Source organism: Stegostoma tigrinum, chromosome 1 (genome assembly GCF_030684315.1).
Source record: "Stegostoma tigrinum isolate sSteTig4 chromosome 1, sSteTig4.hap1, whole genome shotgun sequence".
NCBI lineage: Eukaryota > Metazoa > Chordata > Chondrichthyes > Orectolobiformes > Stegostomatidae > Stegostoma > Stegostoma tigrinum.
Window position 1 is genome coordinate 193,155,429 of NC_081354.1, and position 13,045 is coordinate 193,168,473.

The following is a 13,045-nucleotide window of genomic DNA, read 5'->3' on the forward strand; positions in this document are numbered from 1 at the left end:
GGCATCGAGTTCTGGAACCAAGAGGTTATGCTGCAGCTGTACAAAACTCTGGTGCGGCCGCACTTGGAGTATTGCGTACAGTTCTGATCACCGCATTATAAGAAAGATGTGGAAGCTTTGGAAAGGGTGCAGAGGAGATTTACGAGGATGTTGCCTGGTATGGAGGGAAGGTCTTACGAGGAAAGGCTGAGGGACTTGAGGCTGTTTTCGTTAGAGAGAAGAAGGTTGAGAGGTGACTTAATTGAGACATATAAAATAATCAGAGGGTTAGATAGGGAGAGCCTTTTTCCTAGATTGGTGACGGCGAGCACGAGGGGGCATAGCTTTAAATTGAGGGGTGAAAGATATAGGACAGATGTCAGAGGTAGTTTCTTTACTCAGAGAGTAGTAAGGGAATGGAACGCTTTGCCTGCAACGCTTGTAGATTCGCCAACTTTAGGTACATTTAAGTCGCCATTGGATAAGCATATGGACATACATGGAATAGTGTAGGTTAGGTGGGCTTGAGATCGGTATGACAGGTCAGCACAACATCGAGGGCCGAAGGGCCTGTACTGTGATGTAATGTTTTCTGTCCTATGTGGCCAAACCAAAGTCCTATACAACTGTAACATGACCTGCCAACTGTTGTACTCAGTACCCCGTCCGATGAAGGAAAGCATGCCATATTGCTTCTTGACCACCCTATTGACCTGTGTTGTCACCTTCAGGGAACAATGGACCTGAACACCCAGATCTCTCTGTTCATCAATTTTCCCCAGGACTTTTCCATTTACTGTATAGTTCGCTCTTGAATTAGATCTTCCAAAATGCATCACCTCGCATTTGCCTGGATTGAACTCCTTCTGCCAGTTATCTGCCCAGCTCTCCAATCTCTTTGTATAGAACATAGAACAACACAGTGCAGAATCGGCCCTTCGGCCCTTGATGTTGTGCTGACCTGTGAACTAACTCTCCCCTGACACTATCCCATCATTATCCATCTGCTTATCCAAGGACTGTTTAAATGCCCCTCATGTGGCTGAGTTAACTACATCGGCAGGCAGGGCGTTCCATACTCTTACCACTCTGAGTAAAGAACCTGCTTCTGAGATCTGTCTTAAATCTATGACCCCTCAATTTGTAGCTGTGCCCCCTCGTACAAGCTGACGTCATCATCTAAAACATACATAGAACATTACAGCACAGTACGGGCCTGGGATAGATCCCATCCGGACCTGGGGACTTGTCCACCCGAATGCCTTTTAGAATACCCAACACTCTTTCCCCCCTCCCCGCCCCGGCTTCTGCTGACTTGACCTAGAGTAATCAATCCTCACTCCCTAACCACAACATCCGTCATGTCCCTCTCCTCAGTGAATACCGACGCAAAGTACTCATTAAGAATCGCACTCATTTTCTCTGACTCTTCGCATAACTTCCCTCTGCTGTCCTTGAGTGGGCCAACCCTTTCTCTAGTTACCCTCTTGCTCCTTATGTATGAATAAAAGGCTTTGGGATTTTCCTTAAACCTGTTCGCTGAAGATATTTCCTGACCCCTTTTAGCCCTTTTTATTCCTTGTTTCAGATTGGTCCTACATTCCCTATATTCTTCCAAAGCTTCTTCTGTTTTCAGTCGCCTAGACCTTATGCGTGCTTCCTTTTTCCTCTTTGCTAGCCTCACAATTTCACCTGTCATCCATGGTTCCTAATCTTGCCCTTTCTATCCCTCATTTTTACCGGGACATTTCTGTCCTGCACTCTAATCAAACTCTCTTTAAAAGCCTCCCACATATCAAATGTGGATTTACCCTCAAACAGCTGCTCCCAGTCCACATTCCCCAGCTCCTGCCGAATCTTCCTATAGTTGGCCTTCCCCCAGTTCAGGGCTCTTCCTTTAGGACCACTCTCGTCTTTGTCCATCAGTATTCTAAAACTTCGGGAATTGTGATTGCTATTCCCAAAGTAATCCCCTACTGAAACTCCAACCACCTGGCCGGCCTCACTCCCCAACACCAGGTCCAGTATGGCCCCTTCCCGAGTTGGACTATTTACACACTGCTCTAGAAAACCCTCCTGGATGCTCCTTACAAATTCTGCTCCATCTAAACCCCTAACACTGAGTGAATCCCAGTCAATGTTGGGAAAATTAAAATCTCCCATCACCACCACCCTGTTTCTCCTACACCTTTCCCTTATCTGTTTACATATTTGTACCTCTATCTCACGCTCGCTGTTGGGAGGCCTCTAGTACAGCCCCAGCATTGTTACTGCATCCTTCCTCTTTCTGAGCTCTGCTATCACTATCCTGCCTGAAGCATCTCCTGGATATTTAATTGCCAATTTTGCTCTTCCCTCAACCAAGTCTCAGTAACAGCAATAACATTATACTCCCAGTTACTAATCCAATCATAGGGCCTCTCCCTGTCCCCCTCTCCACCCCGCTCACTCCCTCCCTCCCCCTGCTTTCTGCTCATTTCCCTTCATCCTCTGTTTCAATGAGAGTGAGAGAGAGAGACAGACAATCGACTATGTCAATACAACACATCTAAATTTGCATGAGGTAAATATGGACAGCAGATAATCTGTTGTTCAGCATCACAGAGCACCTCATTTCTGAGTTTCAGCAGAAGCAGATCCCATCTGTTCATTCACTAGGTTTGTCCATGTCTTACACCTTTTGGCCTCTTCACTCTGTAAGCCATTCCTGTGCCAAAATAGTTTAAAGACTCGCCATCAGCCTGAGAAAAGCGCCTCTCCCTGAAGCATGAGAGTCCCAATGACAACAGTTCCCTTTCCTAAAGGACCTTAGCCAGATGGCTGTTTGTAGCCATCACTGATCAATTCAGGTATGTATTGAGTTTAAATTTGACCCTGTGCCGTGCTCTGTTTTGAATTCTGCATTAGCAGTACAGTGGCATGACCACACACCGTCACCTGTCCCAAGGAGTTGAAAGCCCCAGGTTGTTCTGGGATTTAGTTGTGTGTGAGTTGTCATCCCGGTAAAGACTGGTCTCAGGATCTGTTTCTGTCACTGATCCTGTGATTTCCCACCAGAATGCGGGACCTGTCTGCCTCAGAAAAGCAGGAGCATGGCAAACTGCAGAAAGTGATGGAGAAAAAGTGCAGTGAGCTGGAGAGCCTGAGACAGCAGCGGGAGAAACTGCTGGAGGAAATGAAACAGGCCGAAAAGACCATCGATGAGCTGAAGGAACAGGTGAGAGCGTAGAGACCGTTTGCCTTGAAAGAGACCCTTCAGCCCATTAAGTCTGCACCAAAAAAGCTGGTCGCACTTTCCAGCATTTGACGCAGAGGCTAGAATGTTATGTCATTTCAAGTGTTAATCAAAATACTTGTTAGGTTTTCCCCCCTGCACAACCCTCATAGGCAGTTCATCCAGATCGCCAATCTCTAGGTGAGAAATTAACCTCAATTCCCCTGTAAACCTCCTGCCTTTCATGTTAACATTCTGTCTCCTTGTTTTTGACCTTTTGACTGAGGGGAACAGCTGTTTTCTATCCACCCTGTCCACCCTCCTCATAATCTTATAGACCTCTATCAGGTTCCTCCCCTCAACCTTCCCTGCTCCAAAGAAAACAGCCCAAGCTTATCCAGCCTCTCTTTATCGCTGAAATGCTCCATCCCAGACACCATCCTGGTGAATCTCCTCTGCACCCCCTCCAGTGTAATCAAATCCTTCCTATAATGTGGGAACCAGAACTGCACACAGTGCTCCAGCTGTGGCCTCACTAAAGTGTTGTACAGCCCCAGCATAACCTCCCTCCTCTTATTATCCATACCATATCTGAGAAAGGCAAGTGTCCCAAATGCCGCCTTAATTACCCTATTCACCATCCCTTCAAAACTTTCGCTCTCCAATGCTGAACATTCTGTACTAGCAAAGGGCTCAGTTGTACCCATCTGTGTCCCCACCTTAAGGAATTTTGGGCACAACATGATGTCAAACTCTTGTGTCAGCTTCTCCTCCGTGCCCATTTCTTTGGACAAGAGTCCTCTATCTGTCCCAAAGACCTCTTTGCTTACCTCCAGCATGTCTCCTTCCATCTGGACCCGTCCCACTGGCTCTCTACCTGCGCACAACGTGTTCATTGAGAATTGTCGATGTGACATTGGCTGCCTCAATTTTTCTGCCCCCTCACCAAATCTAATCTGTCTCCCTCTGAACTGACTGCACTCCATGGACCCAGATCCACCTCTGACTTTATTGAACCTGTTGATAAGGGTGGTGCTAGAGACCTGGCTCCACCTGGTGTCCAAGGATGGGAACTCAACATCCAGGGTTATTCAGTTTTTAGAAAATACGGACTGAAAGGAAAGGGAGGTGGGTGTAGTGTTGCTGGTTAAGTAGGAAATTAACGCAATAGTAAGAGAGGGCATTAACCTGGAATCTGTATGGGTAGAGCTACAAAATCCCAAAGGGAAAAAGACATTGGGGGAAGTTGTGTACAGACCACCAAACAGTAGGTATGATGTTGGGGATTGTATCAAGCAGGAAATTAGAGATGCATGCAGGAAGGGCGCAGCAGTTATTATGGGTGACTTCAATCTACATATTGATTGGACGCACTAAACTCGTAGCAATGTGGTGGAGGAGGATTTCCTAGAAAGTATGAGGGATGGTTTTCTTTGACTGATATGTTTGGCTTCCTCTTGAGTTGGTTCCCTATCTCGAGTGGGTGTTGTGTAATGAGAGAGGATTAATTAGCATCATTGTGGTGCAAGATCCTTTGGAGAAGAGTGACCATAATGTGGTAGAATTCTCCACTAAGATGAAGAGTGACACAATTAAATCTGAAACCATGGTCCTAAACTTAAAGCTAATTCTGATGGTATAAACAGGCCAAGGCTCCTACAGGGGGTGATGATGGATAAGCAATGGCAGGCATTTCAAGAGCCCATGGATGAACTTCAACAATTGTACATCCCTGTCTGGCATAAGAGGAAAACAGGGAAAGCGGGTCAACCATGGTTAACGAGAAATCAGGAACAGTGTTAAAGCTAAAGAGGAGGCTGATAAATTGGCCAGAAAAAGCAGCAAACCTGAGGACTGGGAGAAATTCAGAATTCAACAAGAGGAGGACAAAGGATTTAATTCAGAAGGAGAAAATAGAATATGAAAGTAAGCTTGCAGAAAACATAAAAACTGACTGCAAAAGCTTCTATAGATATGTGAACAGAAGAAGACTAGTGTAGACAAGTATAAGTCCGTTGCAGTTAGAATCCGGTGAATTCCCAATGGACAACAAAGAGATGGCAGAGAAGCTGAACAAATACTTTGGATCTGTCATGGACCCCAGTATGCCTGTCTCTTTATGGGGTACGTGGAATATTTCTTGTTCCAGTCCTAATCCGGCTCCCACCCACAACTCTTTCTCCGCTATATCAATGGCATCATCAGTGCTGCTTTTCTCTCTTGTCTAGAATTGAAAAAGTTCATCAACTTCCACCCTGTGCTCACTTTCACCTGGTCTATCTCTGATTCCTCCCTTCCCTTACTCCACATTTCTGTTTCCATTTCTGGGGATAAATTGAGTATTAATATCCATCACAAACCCACCGACTCCCACAGCTACCTGGACTATGCACCCTCACACGCCACTTCCTGGAAAGACTCCATCCCATTCTCTGAGTTCCTCCGTCTCCGTCACGTATGTTCAGATGAGGCCAACTTCGACAAGGGAGTCTTCGAAATGTCCACATTCTTTCTCAACCGAGGAGTCCCAGGTTCCGTTGTCGACAGGGCCCTCAACCGTGTCCAACCCATCTCCCGCACTTGCGCCCTCACCCCTTCTCTTCCCTCCCGCAACAGCGATAGGGTTCCCCTTATCCTCACCTACCATCCCATCAGCATCCTAGTCCAGAAGATCGTCAGACACCATTTCTGCCACCTCCAGCAAGATGCCACCACCAGGCACACATTCCCCTCCACTCCCTTGTTCGCCTTCTGCAGGGACCGTTCCCTCCAGGACACCCTGGTCCACACTTCCTTCACCCCCAACACCTCCCCACAGCACCTTCCCCTGTAACGAGCGAAGGTGCATTTACCTCCCCCCTCCCCAGTATCCAAGGGCCCAAACGTACCTTCCAGGTGAAGCAACACTTCACCTGCACTTCCCAGAATCTAGTCACTGCATTCGCTGCTCACAATGTGGTCTCCTGTACTTCAGGGAAACGAAGCGTAGACTTGGCGACCACTTCACAGAACATCTGCATTCTGCTTGCAAAAAAGACCCTGAACGAGTTGTTGCCTGCCACTGTAACACACCACCCTGTTCCCCGGCCAACAATGCCTTATCCCATGAATGAATAAAAAAAATCCTGCTGAGCTTTTCCAGCAAGCTCTTTTTGTTACTCCTTCCATCTCCCATGCAACTTACTCACCTTCATCCTTTCCTCCACTCACTCCCACATCTACCTTTCCTATTTCTCTCACAGGCTAAATGGCCTCTTGATGTTCCTTTGGAATAGGGTAGGTGATGGCCTCGTGGCCTAGTAATCGGGGGACCCAGGTACAAAGCACACCATGGCAGATGGTGGAATTGGAATTACATTTCAAACCGATCTTTTAACTGTTGTTGGTATGTTCTCTCGGGGGAAAAAATCTGTCACTGTCACATGGTCTAGCATCAGTGTGACTCCAGAGCCAATAATTCTCAACTTCCCTCTGTAATTCAATTTCCCAGACACCACCACCACTGTCCCTGGATATGTCCTGTCCCACCGACAGGACAGACCCAGCAGAGAGGTTGGTATAGTGGGTCACAGTCGGGAAGGAGTTGCTTTGGGAGTCCTCAACATTGACTTTGGACCCCATGAAGTCTCATGGCTTCAGGTTAAACATGGGCAAGGAATCTTCCTGCTGATTACCACATACCGTCCTCCCTTGGATGATGAATCAGTATTCCTCAATGTTGAACAGCATTTCTGATGTGGAGTTGCCAGTGTTGAACTGGGTATAACAAGCTCAAAAATTACACAACACCAGGTTATAATCCAACAGGTTCATTTGATTGCACAGGCTCATGCTCCTTCCTCATTTCACCTCATACTAACCAGCCTATAGATGAGGCAAGGGCTGTAGATGTTATATACCTGGAGTTGAGTAAGGCATTTGATAAGGTACCCCATGTCAGGCTGATGGAGAAAGTGAAGTCACATGGGGTCCAGGGTGTGCTAGCTAGATGGATAAAAAACTGGCTGGGCAACAGGAGACAGAAGGTAGTAGTAGAAGGGAGTTTCTCAAATTGGAGACCTGTAACCATTGGTGTTCCACAGGGATCTGTGCTGGGACCACTGTTGTTTGTGATATATGTAAATGATCTGGAGGAAGGTGTAGGTGGTCTGATCAACAAGTTTGCTGATGGCACTAAGATTGGTGGAGTAGCTGATAGTGAAGGGGACTGTCAGGGATTAGAACAGAATATAGATAGGCTGGAGAGTTGGGCCGATAAATGGCAGATGGATTTCAGTCCAGGCAAACGCGAGGTGATGCATTTTGGTAGATCCAATTCAAGAGGGAACTATGTGGTAAATGGAAAAGTCCTGGGGAAAATTGATGAACAGAGAGATCTGGTTCAGGTCCATTGTTCCCTGAAGGTGGCAACGCAGGTCAATAGGGTGGTCAAGAAGCCATATGGCATGCTTTCCTTCATTGGATGGGGTATTGAGTACAAGAGTTGGCAGGTCATGTTACAGTTGTACAGGACTTTGGTTCAGCCACATTTGGAGTACTGTGTACAGTTCTTGTCGCCACATTACCAAAAGGATGTGGACGCTTTGGAGATGGTGCAGAGAAGGTTCACCAGGATGTTGCCTGCTATGGAGACCGCTAGCTATGAAGAGAGGTTGAGTAGATTAGGATTATTTTCATTAGAAAGACAGAGATTGAGGGGGTTGTGATTGAGGTCTACAAAATCATGAGGGGTATAGACAGGGTGGATAGCAAAAAGCTTTTTCCCAGAGTGGGGGACTCAATTACTAGGGGTCATGAGTTCAAAGTGAGAGGAGGAAAGTTTAAGGGAGATATGCGTGGAAAGTTCTTTACGCAGAGGGTGGTGGGTGCCTGGAACGCGTTGCCCACGGAGGTGGTAGAGGTGGGCACGATAGTGTCATTTAAGATGTATCTAGACAGATATGTCAATAGGCAAGGAGTAGAGGGATACAGATCCTTGGAAAATAGGTGACAGGTTATGATAGTGGATCTAGTTGGGCGCAGGCTTGGAGGGCTGAAGGACCTGTTCCTGTTCTGTAATTTTTTTTGTTCGAATGTAATGATGATGATGAATCCATTGCCAATAATTGGAAAAACCACTGATATCCTTTAGGGAAGCAAACTGCCACCCTTACCTGGTGTGACCTGCATGTGATTCCAGACCCACAGCAATGTGGTTGATTCTTAACTTGCCCTCTCAGCATTTAGAGATGAGCAATAAATGTTGCTGAGCCAGCGACACCCTCATCCTGTGAATGAATAAAGAATAAGCATATGGACGTACGTGGAATAGTGTAGGTTAGTTGGGCTTGAGATCGGTATGACAGGTCGGCACAACACCGAGGGCCGAAGGGCCTGTGCTGTGCTGTAATGTTCTATGTTCTAATAATGTTCAGAGTCTTCTTTGCAAACACAATGTAGATATGCATGGTTTCATCAAGGGAGGTCATGCCTGACAAATCTGCTAGAATTCCTTCAGGACATAATGAACAGGGTGGATCAAGGAGAGCCTGTGTTCTTTGTTCTCTCTCCAGCCTCTCCATATAGCTGAAAGCCTCCATTCCCGGCAATATCCTTTTCTAAACTCACTGCAATTTAATGATATCAGAGATAGTGGGAACTGCAGATGCTGGAACATAGAACATAGAACATTACAGCACAGTACAGGCCCTTCGGCCTTCGATGTTGTGCCGACCTGTCATACCGATCTGAAGCCCATTTAACCTACGCTATTCCATTTACATCCATATGCTTATCCAATGACGACTTAAATGTACCTAAAGTTGGCGAATCTACTACCGTTGCAGGCAAAGCGTTCCATTCCCTTACTACTCTCTGAGTAAAGAAACTACCTCTGACATCTGTCCTATATCTTGCACCCCTCAATTTAAAGCTATGCCCCCTCGTGCTCGCCGTCACCATCCTAGGAGAAAGGATCTCCCTATCCACCCTATCTAACCCTCTGATTATTTTATATGTTTCAATTAAGTCACCTCTCAACCTTGGAGAATCCAAGATAATAAAGTGTGAAGCTGAATGAACACAGCAGGCCAAGCAGCATCTCAGGAGCACAAAAGCTGACGTTTCGGGCCTAGACCCTTCATCAGAGAGGGGGATGGGGTGAGGGTTCTGGAATAAATTTAATGATATCCTTCCTATAAGAGAGCAGCCAGAAACTGACACAGTGCTCCATAATTTAAGAAAAATAGAGGAAGGGTCTCCAGACCTGAAATGTTATCCCTGTTTCACTTCACAGATTCTCCAGACACCCTGAGAGTTTCCAGCAACTTCTGTTTTTGCTCCTGATTTACAATATCCACAGTTCTTTTGGTTTTTTATTTAGTATTTAACGCCAGAAGTTATAACTGACCCAATCAGTGACCACCACGTCCCACAAGGGAATTTTTAATACAAAAGGTTTGAAAGGCTGAATGGCCTTTACCCATTTCATTGAAACATACCCGATGGGCAGAATGGCCTGTTCCTGTCTCACTGACCCGAGGGGCTGAATGGCCTGTTCCTGTCTCACTGACCTGAGGGGCTGAATGGCCTGCTCTTGTTCCTGTTTCACTGACCCGAGGGGCTGAATGGCCTGTTCTTGTTCCTTTCTCACTGACCCGAGGGGCTGAATGGCCTGTTCCTTTCTCACTGACCCGAGGGGCTGAATGGCCTGTTCGTATCTCACTGACCCGAGGGGCTGAATGGCCTGTTCCTGTTGCAGCCGGTAAGCTCGCTGTGATTATCTTTCCCAGGTTGATGCGGCTTTGGGAGCTGAGGAAATGGTGGAAACTCTAACTGAACGGAATCTGGATCTGGAGGAGAAAGTGCGGGAACTACGAGAGACCGTCAGTGATCTGGTGAGAGTCAGCTAGATCCCGATGTCGTCATAATCTGTCTAATGGGGAGGGGATCAGGGATCACAAAGGATCATGGGGTATGAGTCACTCTGACCAAGGCTATATAATCGGTCTGTTTCACTGGGTTTCCATGTTTTATAGGAAGCCATAAATGAAATGAATGACGAATTGCAAGAGAATGCCCGGGAAACGGAGCTGGAATTAAGGGAACAGCTGGATTTGGGAGCTGCTCGAGTCCGGGAAGCAGAGAAGCGAGTAGAAGCTGCTCAGGAGACAGTAGCTGATTATCAACAAACAATCAAAAAGTACCGTGAACTCACCTCCCATCTCCAGGTACGTGGCCCCCATCCCCACTGAGTGGCTGATGGCCCCCGTCCCTGGCAAACGGCTCACAGGCCCTGTCTCCGCCTTCCGTCTTAAATTAGTCTCTGAATTAATCCTGAGCTTGAAATAATGTAAATAACATCAAGGTGTTAACTGCGTACCCCAAGGATAAGTGTGGATGGAATGGGTTTCAGTTCATGGGGCTCTGCCATCGCAACTGGGGTAGAGAGGCATATTCTGCGGGATAAGCTTGAATGAAACTGGAACCAGTGTGCTAGCAAATCAAGTAACTCTGGCTGTAGTGAAGGCTTTAAATAAATTAGAGAGGGGCAGGGTTTGGGAGAAGGGAAATGTAAGGTCATAAAGCAGAAGGGTATGACTGCATCTGTGCCACTATTTTAAAAAAGGTGGTAAGGAAAAACCAGGGAACTACAGATGGTGACATCGGTGGTGGGTAAGTTGTTAGAGGGAATCCTGAGAGACAGGATGTACGTCTATTTGGAAAGGCAAGGACTGATTGGCTCTGTGCATGGGAAATCATGCTTCACTAACTTAATTGACTTTTCTTTGAAGAAGCAATGAAGAGGATTGATGAGGGCAGAGTGGTAGATGTGATCTGTATGGACCTCAGTAAGGTGTTGGACAAGGTTTCTCATGGTAGACTGGTTAGCACAGTTAGCTCACATGGATACAGGGGGAACTAGCTATTTGGTTACAGAACTGGCTCGAAGGTCGGAGACAGGCTGAATGTTAGAGGGTTGCTGTTCAGACTGGAAGCTTGTGACCACTGATGTGCCACAATGGTTGGAGCTAGGTCCACTGCTTTTCGTCATTTATCTAAATGGTTTTTATGTGAACATAGGAGGTATGAACATAGAACGTAGAACATTACAGCACAGTACAGGCCCTTCAGCCCTCAATGTTGTGCCGACCTGTCGAACCGATCTCAAGCCCATCTAACCTACACTATTCCGTGTACATCCATATGCTTATCCAATGACGACTTAAATGTACCTAAAGTTGGCGATTCTACTACTGTTGCAGGCAAAGCGTTCCATTCCCTTACTACTCTCTGAGTAAAGAAACTACCTCTGACATCTGTCCTATATCTTTCACCCCTCAATTTAAAGCTATGCCCCCTCGTGCTCACCGTCACCATCCTAGGAAAAAGGCTCTCCCTATCCACCCTATCTCACCCTCTGATTATTTTATATGTTTCAATTAAGTCACCTCTCAACCTTCTACTCTCTAATGAAAACAGCCTCAAGTCCCTCAGCCTTTCCTCGTAAGACCTTCCCTCCATACCAGGCAACATCCTAGTAAATCTCCTCTGCACCCTTTCCAAAGCTTCCACATCTTTCTTATAATGCGGTGACCAGAACTGTACACAATACTCCAAGTGCGGCCGCACCAGAGTTTTGTACAGCTTCACCATAACCTCTTGGTTCCGAAACTTGATCCCTCTATTAATAAAAGCTAAAACACTGTATGCCTTCTTAACAGCCCTGTCAACCTGGGTGTCAACTTTCAAGGATCAGTGTACATGGACACCGAGATCTCTCTGCTCATCTACACTACTAAGAATCTTACCATTAGCCCTGTACTTTGCCTTCCGATTACTCCTACCAAAGTGCATCACCTCACACTTGTCTGCATTAAACTCCATTTGCCACCTCTCAGCCCAGCTCTGCAGCTTATTTATGTCTCTCTGCAACCTACAGCATCCTTCGTCACTATCCACAACTCCACCGACCTGAGTGTCGTCTGCAAATTTACTAACCCATCCTTCTACGCCCTCATCCAGGTCATTTATAAAAATGACAAACAGCAGTGGACCCAACACCGACTTACTAACAGCCCTCTGTGACTCTGAGGGAGAACAGCAGTCAACAAAGTATTGAAGAGAAGTAAGAGTAAAAAGACAAAAGTAATGGCTTGATATTTGAATGTGCAAAGAATTCAGTCCAAAATAAATGGATTCATGACACAAACAGCTGTTATGGGTGCATGGTTACAAGGAGATCAAGGCTGGGTACTAAATATTCAGGGGTATGTGATTTTTTTTTAACTGACAGGCAGGATAGAGGGGGTGGTGCGATGGTGTTGTTGATGCTGGATGGAATACGGATCTGGGAGTGTTGGTCCAGGATTCTCTAAACGTTATCTTGCAGATAGAGTCCGTGATTAAGAAAGTGAATGTAATGTTGTCATTTATCTCAAGAGGGTTGGAATATAAAAGCAGCGATGTGCTTCTGAGGCTTTATAGAGCTCTAGTTAGGCCCCATTTAGAATACTGTGTCCAATTTTGAGCCCCACACCTCAGGAAGGACATACTAGCCCTGGAGCGTGTCCAGCAGAGATTCACACGGATGATCCCTGGAATGGTAGGTTTAACATACGATGAACGGCTAAGGATCCTGGGATTGTACTCATTAGAGTTTAGAAGGTTGAGGGGAGATCTATTGGAAACTTACAAGATAATGTATGGCTTAGAAGGGGTGGACGCTGGGAGGTTGTTTCCATTAGGCGGGGAGACTAGGACCCGTGGACACAGCCTTAAAATTAGAGGGAGCAAATTTAAAACTGAAATGAGACGACATTTCTTCAGCCAGAGAGTGGTGGGCTTGTGGAATTCATTGCCACGGAGTGCAAT

The 13,045-nt window shown here is 46.3% G+C and overlaps 1 protein-coding gene across 8 annotated transcripts in view; it reads left to right on the top strand.

Annotated features, from left to right (window-relative positions):
* The window catches only part of LOC125456566 (dynactin subunit 1-like), a 216,923-nt gene that overhangs the window by 136,264 nt on the left and 67,614 nt on the right, over positions 1 to 13,045 (top strand). For all 8 annotated transcript variants that reach the window (XM_059650884.1, XM_059650863.1, XM_059650866.1 and 5 more), the window contains 3 exons: positions 3,037 to 3,196; positions 9,964 to 10,068; positions 10,210 to 10,401. In XM_059650884.1, the coding sequence (XP_059506867.1) occupies positions 3,037 to 3,196; positions 9,964 to 10,068; positions 10,210 to 10,401 (457 nt within the window). The remainder of the gene's footprint in view (positions 1 to 3,036; positions 3,197 to 9,963; positions 10,069 to 10,209; positions 10,402 to 13,045) is intronic.